Raw genomic sequence first — 20,803 nt, forward strand, 5'->3', positions numbered from 1 at the left:
ACTAACTGTAAAAACAATTGTTTTAGTAGAAATTACATCTACCCAAAGGGTGAGTGAGCTACAGGCTTTATCCTGCAAGCCTCCTTACACTATCTTTTATGAAGACAAAGTGGTATTGAAAGTGAAAACCACTTTTTGCCCCAAAATTGTCTGAGTTTCATCTCATTCAGAAAATAACGTTACCGTCTTTTTATCCTCCTCCACATCCAGGCTTGACCCTAGACGTGCACTGAGCTTTTACATCTCCAGATTGAGAAGGTTAATACAAAATGGGCAGTTATTTGTGGGCTATTCAGGTCACAAATTAGGATTGGCTATTACCAAACAAACTATATCCAGATGGATTATACTGGCAATATCGAAATGCTAAGATCCTCCAGAACACCGAAGAGCTAATTGGACCAGGGGCATGGCAACTTCTTCTGCTTTACAGAAGAGGGTTCCAGTAAGGGATATATGTGCAGCTGCCACATGGTCATCTGTACACACCTTCACTAAACATTATAGTTTAGACTCTTCTTCGGGTCAAGAATCTGCATTTGACAAAGTAGTGTTGCATTCAGTGCATGCACAACCATAATAAATTCATGTCCTACTAAATTCTACTCCCTCCTCCAAATTAAAACGCTTTGGGAGTGTATTAAAGATAAGGAATACATGGGAGGACACAATACATTTGAAGAACAAGTTACTTACCCCTGGTAATGTTCTTTCGACTGGATGCTCCTCCCATATATTCCTTATCGTCCCTCCCAACCTACCCCGCAGTAGAATTTCCCTTGCAGTTGCAGTTTACACTCTTTCACTGGGGGTAACTGTCGGACACAAGAAAAACGTTTCACTTGTAAAAACGGAACTGAGGCCAACGGGCACGTGCTACATATACCTGCAGTGACGTCGACAGGCATCTACGTACAGCGCCCCTTGCTGAAATAATTTTCCGACACAGCAAAGCTGGATATTGGAAATATCAAAGATAAGGAATACGTGGGAGGAACATCCAGTCGAAAGAAACCAGGAGAAAGTAACTTGTTCTTTGCTTTCATTTGCGTTCTTTTTATTTTTTATTTCTTACTTTGACATTTTGTGTACAAAACAGTGGCCCTTGTATGATTTTTTTAAATGCTGTCTTCCGGGAAACCAACTTGTGCACATGGATAGTCTGTGGCTATGATGAAGGTAGGAGTATAGGTAAGGAATGTTCTGTCACTAATTCAGTGAGGTTATGTATCTGGCAAGTAGATGGTCTATCCTCAGTTTCCAGTCTCATTCCTTATGTTTAGGTGAAAGCTGTTACCATGTGTGATGTTGGAAATGCATTGGAGGGACAGTGTTCTGTGTTATTTGCTGCACAAGAGTCCAGTTGTGGACCCTGGCAGTGCAGCTCTTACTCTTTTTGTTTGTGGTGAACAGAGACCCTTGAGATACCCTTATGGCACCCATGAGTGGGGGTACAACCCTGTACTTGTCATGTATGTTTTTGGGCACCTGTGTGTTGCCCACCGAGCAGGGTATGGGGTGGTGGCAGCTTCATGCTGATGTGACGGGAGCTGTGAGTATCCTTCATTTTAGGATTGCCAGGCCCTGCCATAGGAATCGGTGGATTTGTGATGAAAGGCAAGATGGCCCCAGGGCCTCTTGGTTTCTATTACCTGTTACCTTGTTTTCCCAAAGTCCTTGGAAGCCCTGACTCTGTCACTTCCCCTGACTGGCTGTTTGATGGAAAAACCATATATGGTATTGTGGGGGAAGTTCAGGCCAGACTGGGTGGAGCCTTCCCAGTGACTGTATGTTGTGGGTACACCCTTGGGGTGCGACCTGTGTGAATGTAGTGTGTGACCAAATGCATTCCCTGTTATGGTTGTCTAGTTTCTGTTTGTGTGACACAAAGAAGGAGACAGCCCTGAATGAAACTGACATGAGTGCAGGCGTAGTGTACTGAAAGGCCCTAATTCACATTCCTTGTTGTGGGTATCTGGGTGGAAGTGAATGGCCTGAATTCCTGTGAGCCTGATCGGCTACTTGCCTGCATGAATGCCCTTCTGTGTTATTGTCTGACTGAGCCTGGGTCAGCCAGGGTGAATGAGGGACAAATGTGTATATCTTTGGACCTTTCACTTAACAATTTGTACAGAAGCAGAAATCGAAAGCTGAAGCTGATCCTTAAAACCTAGCTGGAGGAGAAGATTGCTGCTGCATTTCCTTCGACGTAATCCAAGAGCTGTCGAGTCTGTCGCGGACTGATCCAAGAGAGGACCTGGCTAGGAGACCTCTCCGTGAGCTACGAGGGACCACTGTGCAAAAACTGAGGCTCATCATTAAAGCACCCTGGAAGCTATTTCTGTGCTATTTCTGTGAGTCTGACGTCCGGGTAAGGGGTCCACCTAGAATCCTGCAGAGTGCCTGGACATCGTGGGTCGCCTAAGTTCATTGGCGTCGACCGGGATCGGTTGATTTCCATGATCGCTGGAAGCCAAATTTAATTGTGATGCCCAGAAACGGGGACAGCTTGAAGCTGTGCTGCTGAACGCCCAGAGCCGAGAAAAGCTCCACTTTGACAAAGAACATTTGGAAGAGGGCTCCCTTGCCATCACTGCTGACCACTTTATCCCGCCAGAGAAAGCGAAGGTCATCGGCCACAGAGGAAAGTCCACTGGTGGGTTCCCCGCCACCCAAAGCTGACACACGTCCCGAGGACACTGACGTAGTGAAGATCCAAGGTCCAACCGTGGGAGAGTGCCAATCGCTGAAGGTATCCCGAGGTACGTGCTGCAGCTTCAGCATCGACAGGCCAGAGGGACGCCGACCGCGACACCTGATGCCCGCTACCGGGGTCTACATCCATCACCGCCGAAGGCCTTTCAAGTCTTATGTGCGGCAAAAACATTTAGCATCGAGGCCTACCGCACGCCTCACCTACCAGGACTTCCACCATTGAGGAAATGAACGATCATTGAAGAGTACCGCGAAGGTCAAAGCTGCAGTATCACTGCAAGTCTTACACGTTTCCTCGAGGATCTCAACGCCCAGTGGGTCCTTCTTCAAAGAGGGTCCACCCTCGAAGGATACCGTCAACGAACCATCAAAGCAACTCTTCCACTTCAGGTAAATTGGGGTGGTTGAACTCTTTAACCAAGAAGCAAGGCTTGAGCATTTATGGACTGGGATTGTTCATTCCTATATTGCAGGTTGCCCAGGTGGGGGCGAGGGGGGATCCTCATTCAGAATTGTGCATCTATCTCCAAAGAAAGCATTCTGCCATTGCTTAACTTTAACCTGCCTGCCTGCCTGCCTTCCTTCCTTAATGTCTGTGTTGATGCACCTTACTGAATGATTTGTATGCTCTATTACAACTGCCAGTAGTTGATGCATTTTAAAGGAATCCAAAGTCTAAGTGTGGTACCACATAGCATTGTATAGCTTTGTCATTATACTACTACCAGAGAACAAAGTGCGTTATTGAGTTGTGTGTATATATATATATGAACCTAAAGAACTGCGTTAGTACATAACCTAGTGTATGGACATTACTTTGGGGGGGGGGGGGCTTGGGGACTCGCTGTACTGAAGAATCAGCCTGCATCACCTCCTGAGAGCTTAAGCCTTTGTTGCTCGTCCATAGCTACCGTATAGAGGACCTTGGCTGGGGTGCTCTGTGCCTCCACTCTGCCATATAGAGGGCAGAAGTACAGATACCCTCCTCCAGTCTTTACACCATGTACTTTAAAAGTATTAGGACTACCGATCTCCCTTATTCTGATAATTTTTAACTTTTTTAGTTTTTTAAATTCCCGCCCTTTGAAACGTGAAGCATTCAGTAGCAATGCCATTGAAATGTGTATATTTTATTTGAAACTTATGTTCTTTGACACCTATATAATACGGTTTATAGTGAATTTTTTTAATGGCATATTTTCGACTGCCATTTTCTCGACACAATTTTGCCTAAAAAATGTTTTTTGAATGTTTATTTTCTTTTTTTTTTTTTTAAATGGGGGCGTTCCCCCAACCCTCTTTTTTTAACCCTTTTTTTTTTTACTTCCAAAACCAAAAAAAAACATAAAATAAAAAAAAGAATACATTCGGAAAACATTTTTTGGCAAAATAAGTTTTCGAAAAAATGACCGGATACCATAAAATACACCCTGTGAAGAGTATGCTAAATAGCTGTTAGTCCAGTGCTGCCAGGTTGGAGAAGCACCACATTGCTGGGGGCTGTTAGTAATACAACTGGTAGTAATTATTGGCAGTAAAACACACCATATACTTTGGCAATTTAGTTTTTTGGTGAGAATTACCACTTTTTTTAGATGTCATATTTTCTTGTGATGTGCAGTACTGATTTATCAAAAGCATTAATTTTTCCACTGTGGAAACTATGAAAAATCAGCTCTGCAGGTTTTCTGCTCTAGCGGAAATTGCGGTGTCAGCCACTGGTGGTATTTTACTAATTGCCATCAGCAGTAGAATTAACACTGTTTCTGGAACGAGGCGTAAGATTACATACATTTGAAATAAATTGGCAGACTTTTATTTTGCATTTTGATTTGCCTTCCAGGTTGCCAGTTTAAGACTGCATATGGCATGAAAGATATGGAACGACATTTAAGAACTCACACAGGTAAGCTTCTCATTTTGAAATCCGGAAAAGACTGTTTGAATGACTTTTAAATCACTCTTATTTTCGTTATGTGTTTCTCATGGTATTGGCTTTTTTTGCTAACCAATGACCTCAATTTTACCCCAACCACTTTGGAGTTACTATTTTTGATCATTCAAAAAATGTGTTTTGCAATTTTGTTAACTTTTAGCTATTTTACGTCATGTCATTACCAGCTTAGTAGTTTATGGAATCTGGTGTCAAGGGGTAATGTTCCTGACAATATTTGAAAATGCTTTGTATGTTACTTTACCTTTTTTATCTTTCCAAAGTAAATGTTCTCTTTTTTAATGGCTTTTTACAGCAGTCGTGCTTGATTTATATATTTATCTAGAAAATACTGTGAAAAGTAAGTCCTAAAACGCAGTGTAGATGTAGAAGTTTATGTTAAGTGGTATGCTTTCTGCATGTTCCGTCTCGCCATCTTTGTCCTCTGTTATGAAGATTGTTGTGCAACTATCTGGTGAGGGCTGTGCCACAAAGAAAGACCTGACTTTCTAATAGTAGTTGTAGACAAGCAGTCAGACTCCTCTTCAAGAGGAAGGAATGCTAGCAGGGAGGTACAGACGGAATGTACACCACAAAATAATACACTACACTGGTATACTGAAAGAAATTAACTTTATAAGGTCACACAAAATATTTTATGATGGGAAGGATTTTTCCAGCATGGGGTCTGGCATGGATTCACATGCTCATGAATATTCCCCGTCGTCAGGCCGGGAATCCTCGGTATAGAAAAAAATCAGTATCAGTTTCGTTTCTGATCTGTCTTTCTTAGTGGTAACCAATCACTGGTCTCTGGGTCATTCTGCCCCCAGCCAATCACTGCCCTCTCCCTAAGCCCTGCCTCCGGCAGCCATCCTCAGATTTTTACCGCACGTTCAAGTGTTGGGAGTCCTCGTGCTGTAGCTCTCGAGCTTTTGCTGCGTTTTCGCGCTTTTTCAGGAGATGTTTCTCATTTTTCAGTTAAATAGAGCCTCAAGCTCCACCGTTTCTACATCCGATCAACGGGGGTCCGTTTGGGAGTTTTCTACGCCCCTCAAGGGTGAAGATTTCGTCGAGTTACGCTTTTGGAGGAGTCCAGAAGTTCCAAGGCCTACCCCGGACATGGCCCAGGAGAAAGGAAGCTCGACGCCCGGGAAGCTGTTCAGGACCTGCCCTGGATGCCAGCTTCAGAATGTTTTCAAGGAGGACGAGCATTCGTTATGCCTTTACTGTCTCCATGAGGACAAGACGCACAAGGAGAAGGATTGTGCGTTTTGTGGGAACATGTCGGAGCGGACCATGAAGGATCGCCACCTCCGTCTCGCCAACTGGCTGGAAGGGAAGAGCCCGTCAGGCGAGAAGAAGAAAAAGAAGACCGAGCAGTCTTCTAAGTCCTGTGAGGGTGCCCTGGCGACGGGGGCCCAACAAAAGGCTAAGCACCGCGAGTGCGCGGGCACCGGGAGCGCCGAACGGTCGGGCTCCTTGGCTGCCAGGCAGGGCGCATCCTCCCCGGCTCCATCAACCACGAGCCAACGCTCTGGCTCGGGAAAGAGGAGGTTTGAGAACCCGGCGAAGCTTCTGGAGAGGCCCCGGTCAATCTCAAAGATTCCGGCAGAGGGGGAGCGAGGCGCGGACCCTCCCCCCCAAGGTGAAGGCCCCAGACGTCCAGAAGGTGGCGATGGCCTTATTTCACCCTGCTAAGACCTCGATTGAGGATGTCGCCGCAGCCCTGGCTCAGCCTGTGGAGGCTACACCAGTGGAGGCGCCCTCAGGACCCAGCGTCTCCCTGCCACCGCGGAGGGAGTCGTCTTTCAGGCCCATTGAGAAGACCCCCACGAAGTCCTCGTTGGAGAAGGTGGGGGAGGGGCTGATGGCCATCGTGGATACGGACACGACCTATGAAGAAGAGCTCATCGAAGTCGTGGAAGAGGCCCAGTCCATCGGGAGGGATCCCAAAGAGGGCGATGACGAGAGTGACGGTGTCGCCGACAAGGCTCCTCAAGAGCCCTCGCGCCCGTCGTTTCTGGTGCTGCAGAACACCTCGGCGGCCATTTTGTCAGCGATTCAGTCCTTATGTTCGGAGATAAAGACAAGGTTGCCCCTTCCCCCGACGGAGGTACCTGAGCCAGACCCGACGGGGTAGCCGGAGCCAGGACCTTCGGAGAGTCCACCGCATAAGAGGAGGACGACGCATCCTACACCACCTCTCCCACCTCTGCGGCCTGCTCTGCCTTCCCCCCGGTCTACTACCCACGGGGATGATACAGGCACGGACATGGCTACGGCAGGTACAAATGACGACGGAGGCGACGACGGGACGTGTCCCCCGTCGCCCCCTGCTCAGGCGTCCCTGCCCGACGCGATTGGATCCTTTCGTGCCATGATTTCCAGGGCATCTGAGCTTTTTCAGCTCTGCCCAGAAGAAAAGAAGAAAAAAGGTTTCCTTTACCAACGGCGCAAGGTAAAAAGGAAGACGGTCCTCGCGGTACCGCTTCTTCATGACATCTGGGATGAGGGGCTCGCCCTCCTCAAGAACCCTGCCACGGCGCCGGCAAAGAGGGACTGGTACGAGAAGAAGTACCGGGTCCCCGTTGCTGCCCCCATGTGCCTTCGGGCACAACCTACCCCGGATTCGGTCATCTCGGCGGCAGCAAAGAAGAAAGCTGGGAGGGCATCGGCCTCGACATCAACTTCCCTGCCGGACGGCAAGGGCAGGAAATTGGACACGATGGGGCGACGGATCATCTCATCCGCAGCGACGACTATCAAGGCGGCCAACGCCCTGGCTATCGTAGCCCGCTACGACAGGGAGTTGTGGTTCAAAATCGCCCCTCTGTTAGACTTCCTTCCGGACGCCAAAAGGGCTGAGGCCCTTGAAATCCTACAGGAGGAGGAGATCGCTTCGGACCACGCCATCACGGTGGCAACGGACATCGCCGACACTGGTTTCCGTCAGTTGGGCAGCGGTGTTTGCTTGAGACGACGAGGATGGCTCAAGGCCACGGATTTCCGCCAGGACGTACAAACCAAGGTCTTCGACATGCCCTTTGACAGGAACAACCTGTTTGAGAAGGCGGTTGATGAGTCCTTTCAGGCCATCAAGATAGACACAGAGACTGCCCGGGCACTGGGAGTGTTCCAACAATGACGGCTGTCCTTTTGGAGCTCCGGAGGCAGACAAGGTGCCTCCAAGGGATCTTGCAGTGGCTCCTCCACTTACCGCCAAGCGGCAAGATCTTCGTCCCAGGAAGCCTACAGGGGACGCGGCAAGTCAGGTGGTGCCCGTCGTCGTCGACAAGGAGGTCAAGGGGGCAAGGCGGCCTCCAAACAAGATTGAACCGACCGTGGGGTCGGGCCCCCGCCAAAGCACCCCGGTGGGAGGCTGGCTGGCAAGGGTCGTCAGCGTGTGGGAGTCCATCTCCACCGACCGTTGGGTGCTGAACGCCCTGGCCCAAGGGCACGCCCTCGAGTTTCAGAAGAAGTGCCCTCGCGTTCCACCCGTGGCCAGGAAGGAAAATCACATCTCTCAACTACTGTTGGAAGTAAGGACGATGCTCAAGAAGGGTGCCATCGAGCTCGTCCCAAAGAGGCTTCGGGGCTCTGGAGTTTACTCAAAGTACTTCCTCGTAAAAAAGAAGACAGTAGGATGGTGCCCCATCCTGGACCTACGACGACTGAACAAGTACATCAAGGCACAGAAGTTCCGTATGGTCACCCTCCAGCATGTGCTGGGACAGCTGGAGGAGGGCGATTTCCTGTCGTCGTTGGATTTGGAAGATGCGTACTTCCACATCCCCATTCTAAAAAGACACCGAAAATTCCTCAGGTTCGTGGTCCAAGGGCGGCACTACCAGTTCAAGGACCTCCCGTTCGGATTGAAGTCGGCACCCAGGGTGTTCACCAAGTGCCTCGCACCGGTGGCGGCGCGGCTTCCCCTACAGGGGATCCACGTCTACCCCTACCTGGACGACTGGCTCATCCGGGCAAGGACAAGGGAGCTTGCCGTGGAGCACACTTGCAAAGACCGTCCAGCTGCCCACGGACCTGGGATTCTCCATCAACTTTCCAAAATCCCACCTGGTTCCGTCGCAAGTCGCCCTGTTTCTGGGAGCCAAGCTCGACACAGTGACGCGGCTGGCCTCGCCGTCTGAGGAAAGGACCAGGACCATTCTGGGCAAGGTGCAGCGTCTGCTGGCCACGGACATGGCCAGGGTAAGATCTATCAAGTCCCTCCTCGGGATGATGTCCTCCTGCATTTATCTGGTGCGCCTTTGCAGGCTTCGGATGAGACCCTTACAGGAGTTCCTCGACGCCCGCTGGATCCAGTCGACGGGCAGCTTCGAGGACAGGATCCCTCTCAACGAGACGTTCCGTCAGGCGATCCGGTGGTGGGGTACCCGCTCTCATCTGTCGGCAGGCACAGACTTTCAGATCCCAGCTCACCAGGTGACGGTGACGACGGACGCCTCCCTGGAAGGTTGGGGAGCACACGCCGGAGATCTTCACGCGAGAGGCCTTTGGCTCCCGGAGAAGTCTCTCCACATCAACATCTTGGAGATCCGCGCGGTGTTCTGGGCACTCAGGTCCTTTCTTCCGTCCCTCAAGGGCAAGGTACTGAGGATCTTCACCGACAACACCACCATGATGTTCTACATCCGGAAGCAGGGCGGAACCAGGTCCCCGGCCCTATCCAAGGAAGCCCAGGATCTGTGGCAATGGGCCGTCGCCCAAGGTATGTTTCTGGTGCCTCTTCATCTGGCAGGAATAAAAAACAGTCAGCAGGGAGCTGCGCTCGTGCCACGAGTGGGAACCACGCCAGGATCAAGTGGATCGACTCTTCCGACGATGGGGCGAACCCCAAATTGATCTCTTCGCGACAGCGATGAATTCCAAGTGCCGGAGGTTCGCCAGCAGGTTCCCCCAGCCGAGGAGCATGGGCGATGCTTTCTCGTTCCCCTGAGACGGCCTATTTTTTTATGCGTTCCCTCCGCTGCCGTTGCTGCTCCGGCTCATCAACCAGCTCAAGAGGTCCCGGTGCAGGATGATCCTCGTCGCACCGGCGTGGCCGAGACAGATCTGGTTCCCGGACCTTCTGGACTTGTGAAAGTCCCCACCAGTCAAGCTGCCGACGGACGCAGACCTTCTCTCTAGAGAAGGAGGCACCATTCTTCACCACAACCCGGAGTCGCTGAACTTGCAGGCCTGGCTCCTGCAGCACTAGAGTTTGGAGGGTACGACATCCCGGCCGACTGCAGAGAGGTTCTTGCAAAGGCCAGGGCGTCCTCAACTCTCAAGTGCTACAAACATAAATGGAAGAGGTTCTCTGTCTGGTGCCGTGCACAGAAGATTAACCCTCTGCGGATTACAGCCCCTCAAGTACTGCTGTACCTACTGTCACTGGCCAAAGCTGGACTGGCTCACGCCTCCATCAAAATACATCTGGCTGCAATCTCCCGATATACCAGGACGACGGGTCGGGCGTCCTTGTGGTCTCATCGCCTGGTGAAAGAATTCATGAAGGGACTATTCCGATCATTCCCGCCGGTGAAGGCTCCTGCCCCGGCGTGAGAACTTAATGTGGTGCTGACCAAGCTCATGGGGGCCCCATTCGAGCCTATGCATTCGGCGCCTTTGAAGTTCCTGTCATGGAAGACAGCTTTCCTCGTGGCCATCACCTCCGCACGACGAGTGGGAGAGATCCAGGCCCTATCTTGCAAGCCTCCATATTTGACTTTTCATGACACAAGGGTGGTGCTGAGGACACACCCATCCTTTATGCCCAAGGTGCCGTCGGACTTCCACCTCAATGAGCCCTTGGTGTTGCCAGTTTTCTTCCCGTTGCCTTCGTCGCCGGCCGAGAGGACTTTGCACTCGCTGGATGTAGCTAGAGCGCTGAAGTTCTACGTGGACCGCGCGAAGAGTTTTCGGAAGACGTCACAGCTGTTTGTGAACTTTGGGACTGTGGATCAAGGGAAGGCTCTCTCAAAGACTTCCATTTCAGGATGGCTCTCCGGCTGCATCATGCACTGTCACCGGTTGGCAAACCGACAGCTGCCCGGCCGTCCGAGAGCCCATTCAACCAGAGCGATCGCTGCTACCACGGCGTTCCTGTCTGGTGTGCCCCTGCTGGACATTTGCAGGGCTGCGACGTGGAGGTCGACGCACACCTTCACAAGATTCTACTGCGTCGATCGGGACTCCAGGGAGGAGTCCAGGGTCGGCCAAGCAGTGCTGCGCAACCTGTTTGCCTAAGGTGAGCCTGGTGAGGAGGTAAGAGTTGCTTAATCTTGAGTTATTGTATTGCTTAATATTGAGCCTGTTGCCACCTCCCGTGGTTGTGCATGTGTGTACTGCTATGTATTCTCTTATTCATGAGCATGTGAATCCATGCCAGACCCCGTGCCGGAGAAGGAGCAAGTTACTTACCTGTAACTGTTGCTCTCCAGCATGGGTCTGGCATGGATTCACATGCGAACCCTCCCGCCTACCCCTCTGCGGCTCTTCACTTGGTCATACTGCCACTTTACGTGCTACCAAATCTGAGGATGGCTGCCGGAGGCGGGGCTTAGGGAGAGGGCAGTCATTGGCTGGGGGCAGTATGACCCAGAGACCAGTGATTGGTTACTACTAAGAAAGACAGATCAGAAACGAAACTGATACTGATTTTTTTTCTATACCGAGGATTCCCGGCCTGACGACGGGGAATATTCATGAGCATGTGAATCCATGCCAGAAACATGCTGAAGAACAACAGTTACAGGTAACTAACTTGTTCTAACTATTCAGTTTACACATAGTCAAGCATAGAGACAAAGAGCGAAGTCTCTCCTTACCCTAAAATGTATGATTTTTTTTACCTGACGTCAGACACTATTTGTGTGGGATGTTCAGACGTAAGTTGAGAAAAGACCTCTAGAGAGTATTACACACAATAGTTACCAGTTGGGATCCATAGGTACCACACCAAACCTGCTTAAGGTTTTTTGCTAAACGCTAAATAAAAGTATGATACATAATAAATATCCTCAATACAAGTAGCACTTGGAGGTACAACATAGGGGAACACAATGTTCAACACAGCCAGTCGGGAATCAAAGTCTAGGATATTCTTTAGACTGTCTCAAGAACCAGAGGATCAAGTTACACACCGAGGAGGGAAACAGTAATACCACAGTGAAACATTGCATATACCTAGACTGGAGTGTAAGACACATATTTAAAAATAACTAGTAAATCTGGGAGAGTCTCTAAAAATACAGGGCATGGTGATGAAATTCAGAGACCCTAGACAAATTCCTCCATCAAGGTAAGTACCTTGCTATGTCATTTGTAGGTGTTTTTTTTTTTTTAAACTTTTGTTTATTCATTCAGCTTGGCAACACAGATACAGGTGAGTAACGATAGAGCCTTCAGAAGCAAAACAGAGCAATCGGCACATTTCATACAGTACATATAAACGGGGTATAAAAAGGAAAGGGGATCGACATATGCACCTGGGGGGCCCATAGAAGGTCGGAACGAGGGTAGATGAAAGACAGCTCAGGGACCACCTGAAGTTAGGTTAGGAGAGGGAGCTGGGGATGCGGGATCTGAGTCGGTATCAGTGGAGGACATAAATGAGCGGAACTTCAACCAGATATCTCTAGGCCTGGAGCAGGCGGGTTGTTGAACAGCCCAGGATTCTTCGGTGTCGGAGGCCCACGTAACCGCTCTGAGCCACTGCGCGTGGGTGGGGGGGATAGGCCGTAGCCAGCAAAGTAGAATTGTACGCACCGCTAGTAGCATACAGAGGCCAGCCAGTTTCCTGGAGTCACGGTGGAGTTCGGGGAAATCATGAAATAGGCATTTCATTGGGGATGGCAAGAAGGGGGATTCGAGGATGGTCGATGTAGTGGAGCACACTGAGGTCCAGAATTGGGTGAGTCGGGGACATGACCAGATCATGTGGATGTAATCAGCATCCTCATAGCTGCATCTAGGGCACCTAGGGGAGGAGTCGCTCGATATGCGATGTAGCCTGGTCGGGGTGTAGTGGTACCTGTGGAGCACCTTAAATTGGATCAATTTGAACCGGGAGTTGAAGGACACCCCATGGATCCGTGCACACATGTGGGACCAACGCTCATCGGTTATCTCGAGACCGAGATCTGTCTCCCAGGAGCGTCGTAGTTTGGAGAATGTAGGGGGTGTCCTGGTTTGGAGTAAGGTGTATAGTCTGGAAATTTTGCCCCTCATTGGGTCAGGTGAGGACAGTTCGGTGATTGCAGGTTCATCAGGTGGCAGTGTTGGGAAGCATGTGTATTTGTGCTTGAGTACTCTACGTAGGGATGAATACTGAAGCCAGACGGAAGGTTTCCGTCTAAGGGGGGCCGGGAGGTCAGGCCATTCTATAAAATTACCCTGTTCGAATATGTCACGCAGCAGTTCATAACCCGCCTCGGCCCATGTGCGAACCACGGAGGGAGGGACTCGTAGGACCCCAGGGAGGAAATTCCAAATTGGGAAGTTACCGTGAAAGGGGTGGGCGGTGCCCAATATTTGCCAAGATTTGGACAAGGCCAAGGATGTGCATGTCGCTGGGTCCAGTGAGTCTGATATTGCTGGCATTGGTACGAACACCAGAGATCGGATGTCGCGATCGCTGACTGACAGCCTTTCCAGTCTAACGTGGGGTGGGGGGTCTGATATGTTGAACCAGTGTGCAGTGTGTTGGAGTTGAGCCGCCAGCCAGTACTTGAGGAAGTCTCGTGCCCCAAAGCCGCCAGCTTCCATTGGGGCAGAAAGGGTCTTGAGCTTAAGGCGGACCGCACCAGAGTGCCAGAGGAAGGAGTTAAGGGCATGTGTCAATGCCTGAAAGAATTCAGCTCCTGGCCACAAAGGAATATTAGCAAATCTGTACAGGAGTTGGGGAAGTACCACCATCTTCAGTACCCCTATCCTGCCCGCCAGTGAGATCGGAAGTTTGTTCCAGCCCTGTATTTTTATCATAAGGTTTGTGAGGTATGACTGAAAATTATCTTCCGAGACCCGTTCAGTATGACGTGACACCACTACGCCCAAGTAAGTGAATCTAGATTGGGCCCATGTGAATCCCATGGTATCTGGAGGGGGGGTGTGCTGGGCGTGAGCGGAAAGAGGGTTGATTTAGAGCAGTTCACCGTGAGACCAGAGATCCGTCCGAAGAGAGCAATGTCTGCCAGTATTGGGGTTAGATTGGTTTCGGGGGAGCGGATATAGAGAAGAGCAGCATCAGCGTATAGAGAGACTATGTCTGAGGAACCAGCAGTACGTAGACCCCTATGCGCATGGTTTTGGCGAAGCATGTCCGCAAACGGCTCCATTGCCACAGCGAAGATTAAGGGCGAAAAGGGGCAGCCTTGTCTGGTGCCCCTAGCTATTTGGAATAGGGGGGAGCAGCGGTCCTCAGTACGAACTCTGGCAACGGGGTTGGAGTAAAGTAGCCTGACCCAGGATACAAAGGTGGGACCAAATTTGCATTTATCAAGTACCCGCCAGAGGTAGTTCCACGAGACTGAATCAAAAGCTTTTTGCATGTCTAGGGTCGAGGCCACCGCGTGTACACCAGGGTTCACTCTACTTATAATATTGAAAAGACGTCTCAGATTTAAGGAGGTGGAGTGGCCCGGGATGAACCCCGCTTGGTCAGGGTGGATGATATGTGGCATGTAAGGGACCAGTCGTAGAGCGAGTAATTTTGCGAAAATCTTAACGTCGCAATTGATCAGTGAGAGCGGGCGGTAAGAGCCGCATTGAGTGGGGGATTTATTAGGTTTTAGTAGGACTGTTATGGTGGCTTCGCGGAGTGAGGGGGGGAACTGGCCCGCCTCCACCGACTCCTCCCAGAGAGCAACCAGGCGGGGGAGTAGGAGTGATTTGAAATGCTTATAAAACTCAACAGGAATATCATCTGAACCTGGGGCCTTACCCGAGGATAGAGATTCTATAGCATCCGAGAACTCCTCAGGGGTGAATGGATTCTCGAGGGATTCGATGGTGTCGGGAGAGAGGACCGAGAGTGGGAGTCCATTAAGATAAGCATCGATCTCTGCATCGGTGGCATTGTCAGAGTGTGCATATAGGGATTGGTAGAAGGAAAGGAATTCCGCATTGACATCTCCAGGGGAGGTGGCCATGGAACCATCGGGTCTTTGAATTCCGGGAATGGGTGGGGAGCCAAACTCATGGCGGAGGTGTCTAGCTAGGAGACGGCCAGGGCGTTCGCCCTCACCATACCTCCTCGCCCGCCCGGGATTATCGAGAAACCTCGGCTCGCGGTCCGCGAGGGCGTGGAAGGTGTCCAGTTCAGTGCCAATTAACGCGAGGGTCACAGGGGTTGGATCTAGGGAATACTGAGCCTCCAGTGAAGATAACGTGGCCTCGCTCTCGGCGATTTCCCTATGAATAGTTTTGAGGATACCATTTTCCTTGGAGAGGGCAATGCCTCTGATGTAGACCTTAAAGGATTCCCAGAGGGTGGCTTGTGAGGACACGGAGTTGGTATTGATCTCGAAGAACTCCGTGATCGCCGACTCCATCTCAGAGCTAAAGACCGGATCTAGGAGGGAATGTGGCTTCATTTTCCAGTATCTGGATCGATCCCGATCCGGGCCCCAGCATAGAGTAACAGTCACAGGGGAGTGATCAGATAGGGTCCTGGGGAGGATTGCCATACCAGATACACTCCTTATTAGCCCATCGGACACCAGCCATCTGTCAATCCGAGAAAAGGAATCGTGAACCGTGGAGTAGAAGGAATAAGAGCGGGAATCAGGGTAGAGAAGCCTCCATGCGTCAAATAGGGCCAAGCGGGGAAGAGAGGAGAGTGTAGTGTAAGCCGCTCTGGAGAGCTGACGGGGTCTGGAACCAGATCTGTCCAGATCCACGTCGAATATCGTGTTGAAATCACCTCCCCAGAGAATCGGTATCAGAGGGAAGCCATCTAAGAGAGTTATAAGATCAGAGTAGAATCCGGGATCATCAATGTTGGGACCGTATATATTTAACAGGACCACTTCCTTATTCTGTAAGGTACCATGGAGTAGCACATATCTGCCCAGGGGGTCGATAACCGTAGCAATGGGGCTGTATCTGAGGCTTCTGTGAATAAGGGTCATAACCCAGCGGCTCTGGGTAGAATAGGTGGTAAAGTACCTTTGGGGACCCCATGATTTAGCAAATTTTTCGCAGTATTCTGTGCATGCATGTGTCTCCTGAAGGAAGAGGATTTTAGTCCCATGTCGCTTGGCTTGAAGTTGTAGTAGCCTCATTTTCTTATGATTACCCAATCCCCGTACATTCCAGCTCATAAATGTCAGGGTTTCCTCACTCGACCCTCCAGGGATAGTCATAGAGAAATACGGGTGGGTGGAAATGTGCTCCCCATGGACGGTGCCCAATGTGGACCAGACTAAAACACCGACGGGGCCATGATGCTTCGGACTCTTTCTGCGAATACCAAGCTGTTTTTAACATATAACTCCGATCCCCCTCCCCCTCCTACATCCCTCCCCCAAACGAAGGGATGAACAACCCACACCCAAACAACCAGAACAAATACGATGGCATCAACGCCTGGGGGGCCTGTGTACCGGCCTGGCGGCGATGCTCCGAACCATAAGGCAATTTTAGGATAAACATAATGCCCACTAAAATTACCCGTTCCCGCCCAGGAGAGGGCCCATGGGTGACGGGGGGGGCATGGACAGCAGGTGGTGAACCAAGAGGACAGGAGTGAAAATGCATATACATCCGATCCACTGGACCGAGAAGCGTATTAGCTCATCTACAGGAACTGAGAGAGATTCCTAAAGAGAGGTGAACAAGGGGAAGAAAAGCATTTGACGGGCATTCGGAGCCCATCGAGGAGGGGGGTGGGCCGAGCAAGAGATTGTCCAGCAACCCGGCCATATTATGATAGGTCAGTGAATCTGGGGGCAACAGTCAAGTGAGAGAAAACAGCAATGATAACAACATTTTTGTCAAAAGCGCGAATGAGGCATTACACAGGAAACTTATCAGGTAATAATGGGGTGACGAAAGTCCAGACAAGAACTAAGGCAGGGTTAGGTGGCGTCCATTCAACAATTAGAGCGACCTGTGGCGAGCCAGTGTCAGTGACTGTTACAAGAACATTTCAGCCGGGAAAGTGTTAATCAATGAACCTGGATGCCTCCTCAGGCAGCGTGAAGAAGTAAACCCGGTTTGTATGCTCGATACGCAGTTTAGCGGGGTATAACATGGCATATTTAACCTGGAGGTCGCGTAGTCTCTTCTTCACTGCCAGGAAGGTTTTTCGCTCACGTTGAACTGACACAGAGAAATCTGGATATAGGTGGATCCTGGCTGCACCTAGGAGAAGGTCCCCCTTGGCCCTTGCCGCCCTAAGGAGTGCATCGCGGTCGCGAAAGTTCAAGACCCTGGCTATGATCGGGCGTGGGGGTGCTCCGGGTTTGGGTTTCGCCGTGAGTGAGCGGTGGGCCCTCTCGATCGCGAACTGCGGGGAGAGTTTGGGGGAGTCAAGGAGTTGGAGTAGCATGCCCTCCACGTAATCTTCCATGGGTACATGTATACCATCCTCTGGCACCCCGATTATGCGGAGGTTGTTGCGCCTCAAGCGGGATTCAAGGTCCTCATTCTTCTTCTCTACCTCCGTAACGCGGGCGGATAGCGTGGAGACCTCCGCACGGAGGGAACCCAGACCGTCCTCGGCGGTGCTCACTCGTGTCTCGATCTCGGCAACACGACCATCAGTCCTCTCCATATGTGCTTTAATGGAGGAGATCGTGCCGTTCATGTCATCAAGTTTGCTATGGATTGTGGTGAACCCCTCTCGGATAAACTCCATCATTTTCTGGGAGTCGGATGGTCCCAGCACCGGTGAGGGGGAAGGTTCCAGTGATGACGGCTCAGCTCCGGGGGCCCCCGAGGGTTTCATGAAGATATTGATCGAGGATTGTTTCTTGCCGGTTCGTGTCGACATGTTGCCGGTGGGGGGGAAAACGTAAGTACAGAAGAGAGAGGGTAGGGCCACAAGGGGAGACACCAGGATCGACACGGAGGCGTATGAGCGGGGGGCTCGAGCAGAGCACCAGGAGGGAAGGGGTATGGCGTCTCCGATGGGGGGCCCCGCCAGACCAAGAGGGAGCCGGTGGACGTCGAGCGGACCCGAGCAATTCAGCGGGAGGTCTGTGGGGGTGGTCAGGGCTCGAGTGGTAGTGACCAGTAGTAGCGGCAGTAGTAGCCGGGGTCGTAGGTGTTAATATGGTGTAGGAGACCACCACAATATGAGGCAGTGAGACGGGTGGTACACGGTGCAGATCGCTAAAGGCAAGTGGAGGGACCCCAGAGCAACCTTGGAGTCAGGTCCACCAGTCGGGAGGTTCGGTGGGAAACAGTTGAGGATGTCTCCGTGTAGGTAGACGTGCCGGCTACCACATCCAGAAGGCTTCAGGGGGAGTTGGTGGTTGAAGGAGAAACCAGTGGAGAGGAATATCTGCGTAAGTGTAAAAGGCAGTAAAGCGGTCGGTGGAAGGAGGGCATCAAGGACAACTGGGGCCCAGGAGCAGTGGCAAGTGGAACGTTGGTGGTTGTTGGCCACAGTGCACTCAGGTACGGGAGGAGAAGCAGCCGAAAGGGGCTTGGCAAGGGTAGGCTCCCTAGAGTGTCCCTGAGTCAAATTAACAGGCCGGCGAGACCTCCAACCGCAGGCCAGGGATCCGGGGAGAAACGTTTATGGTGCAGTGAAGTTGGCGTGAGGAGGACCCGAGGGGGGGGGGGAGCCCCGGGCCGGCACGCAATTAGTTGAGAGGGCAAGGGTCCAGTTCAGGTGGCGGGGCGCCCTCGCCGCGCGCCAGAGGGCCCGGGAGAATCCTGCAGCCCCAGGGATATAAGAGGTGTAGGGCTGGGGTCCGGGGCAAGGGGCAACTCACCGCCCGGAGCCGGAGCAATGGAGGCTCAATGGTGTGCAGCACGCCGCCCAGGAAGGGGCAGCGGAGCGAAGCGCTCTGGAGTCCGGTGTAGGGGCTACCTGGATGCAGAGGATGAGGCCAGCGGCACTCGTATCAGGCGGGGGAGGGCGATCGCACAGGGCGAGTAGAGTGCCCCTCCCCCACAGTAGGCCTCAAGCCGCCGGTCGCCGGCGCGGTCCCTCGGAGTCAAGAGCGGGGCCGGGGAAGCACCCGTTCCCGCACAGCCAGCGGCGGAAGCTCGGTGGTGTGCAGCACGCCGCCAGGGGTGGGGGCAGCGGAGCGGAGCGCTCTGGAGTCCGGAGCAGGCATCGGCAGGATTCGAAGGATTCGGCAGCCGCTCTCGTATCAAGCGGGGGAGGGCGAGCGTGCAAGCGAGTGAAGCGCCTCTCCCCCACTGTAGGCCACAAGCCGCGGGACTCCGACGCGATCCTACGGATCCAAGCGCGGGGCCAGGGAAGCACCCGCTCCCGCCCAGCTTGCGGCGGGATGTAGCTCCGCAGCAGGAGCGGCACTGTGGGCAGCGCTTGGACTGCAAATGCCCGGACTCCTCAGCAGCCCTCCTGGTGTGTCGGATGGTCGTGGCGTAGGGGCAAACAGGAGAATTCAATCAAAACGGTGCCTCACAGATCGGAGCCGAAGATCAGGCGGCCATCTTCACTGAGCGCAACAGCGCCCCCCCTGTAGGTGTTTTAAAGTTGAAGAATGTGCCACTTGGGGAAACAGGACAAAGTCTGGAGGCTGACATGAAGTTATGAGGCAGCCAAGTAAGTTCCAGTTCCTTCTCACTGTACCCAGAAGAATGAAATGGACTTCAGGGCACCCCAGTGGAGAACCAGAAGAAGAAATCCAGTAGAGGGTTTAAGAACCACCTGCCCAGGAGCAGAAAAGTAGAGCCTGCGTCGGCGCCCAATGTTAACCAAAAGTGAAATGTTGTTGAGGGGGCCTACTGAACCTGACAACTTGGACCTCTGTGGTGAAGTATCTTGAATAACCCACCAACCCAGGGCTCCGAGGTAAGTACTTGCAGTGTTGGATCCTAAAAACAATGTATGTGGTCATATCGGATTATGAAAAGCTTGAATAGAAAAATGTTGAGGCCCACTTTGCTACATTTTGCAATTCGAGCTTTTTAGCGATTTGTCCCCTGATTTTCCACCCTGTGACTGGGGGACACCCCTTCAACCCCTGAACCTGAAAATACCGAACTAGAAGGGCGGGGGGACACCCTTGCAACCTCCGCTCACCTAATTCGATATTTTCGGGATCTGTCTTTTCTAGTTATACTGAATGCTGGCAAACCATCTACTCAGTCTTTTTTTCTCGATCTTTTGGTGCGATTCCTCCTAAAAACACTGTTCCTGGAAAGCAGAACAACTCTAAGTACACACTTCTTACAGGACGAAATGAAGGATCCATTCACTCATGGACTTGAATCCTGAACCAACGACTTACCCGACTACCTAAAAGAAAAATCGTCCTTCATAGTGGTCCCCACTACCAAGAAGTGGGATCAGTGACGGAGATGGCTCCAGGAGGAAAGAGGGTACCTGCACAGGGCAGACGCTGGTTGCTCAGGAGACGAGCGTGAATGGTACACAAGCAAAAATGGCTCCTACACAGGACCATGGTGGTGACGCCCAAGATGGCCTAGAGAAGCAGATTTGATGCAGTGTTTGAGTCCCAATACCATTCCAGGTGGCAGCAGCTTTCAAAACAAAGACGGAAAACCCTGGCAGTAAACCGTGGTAAAAGGCTGAACAGCCCATACAGCTGACCCATCATGGAAGGCATACCCCAAGCAGACAAAAAGGACTAGCAGGAGGGTGATTAAGACCCAAGAAGGATGCCCAGAAGTAGAGCATGCAAATCTTCCAGCATGGCCAGACTGTGTCTCAAAATGTTTTCGGTGGAAAAATAAAACCACAGGTAAGCAGACCTGCTCACATCAAGTATCTGGCATCACTTTGTGCAGGAACAACGGTTTCTGTACATGTACCTTCTGCCATCCCACCAATCCCATTAAGGATTTAAGAGACGTTTTGGCTGCCAACCAAACAGGTTTGTTCCAAACACTCAGGTACACCCCCACAGGAAGTGTAGTGGCCTGTCCAGTGCCAGAACCTAGTCTAAACCAGTTCAAACCACTATGGAGGCTGCCCTGCTGGAC

General features: G+C 51.6%; 1 protein-coding gene across 1 annotated transcript in view; it reads left to right on the forward strand.

Annotated features, from left to right (window-relative positions):
• Positions 1-20,803, forward strand: part of ZFP64 (ZFP64 zinc finger protein) — a 233,456-nt gene that overhangs the window by 114,382 nt on the left and 98,271 nt on the right. Inside the window, exon 4 of the mRNA XM_069651148.1 lies at positions 4,559-4,621. Within this exon, the coding sequence (XP_069507249.1) occupies positions 4,559-4,621 (63 nt within the window). The remainder of the gene's footprint in view (positions 1-4,558; positions 4,622-20,803) is intronic.

Source organism: Ambystoma mexicanum, chromosome 3p, assembly GCF_040938575.1.
Source record: "Ambystoma mexicanum isolate Mex_15411 chromosome 3p, UKY_AmexF1_1, whole genome shotgun sequence".
Taxonomy (NCBI): domain Eukaryota; kingdom Metazoa; phylum Chordata; class Amphibia; order Caudata; family Ambystomatidae; genus Ambystoma; species Ambystoma mexicanum.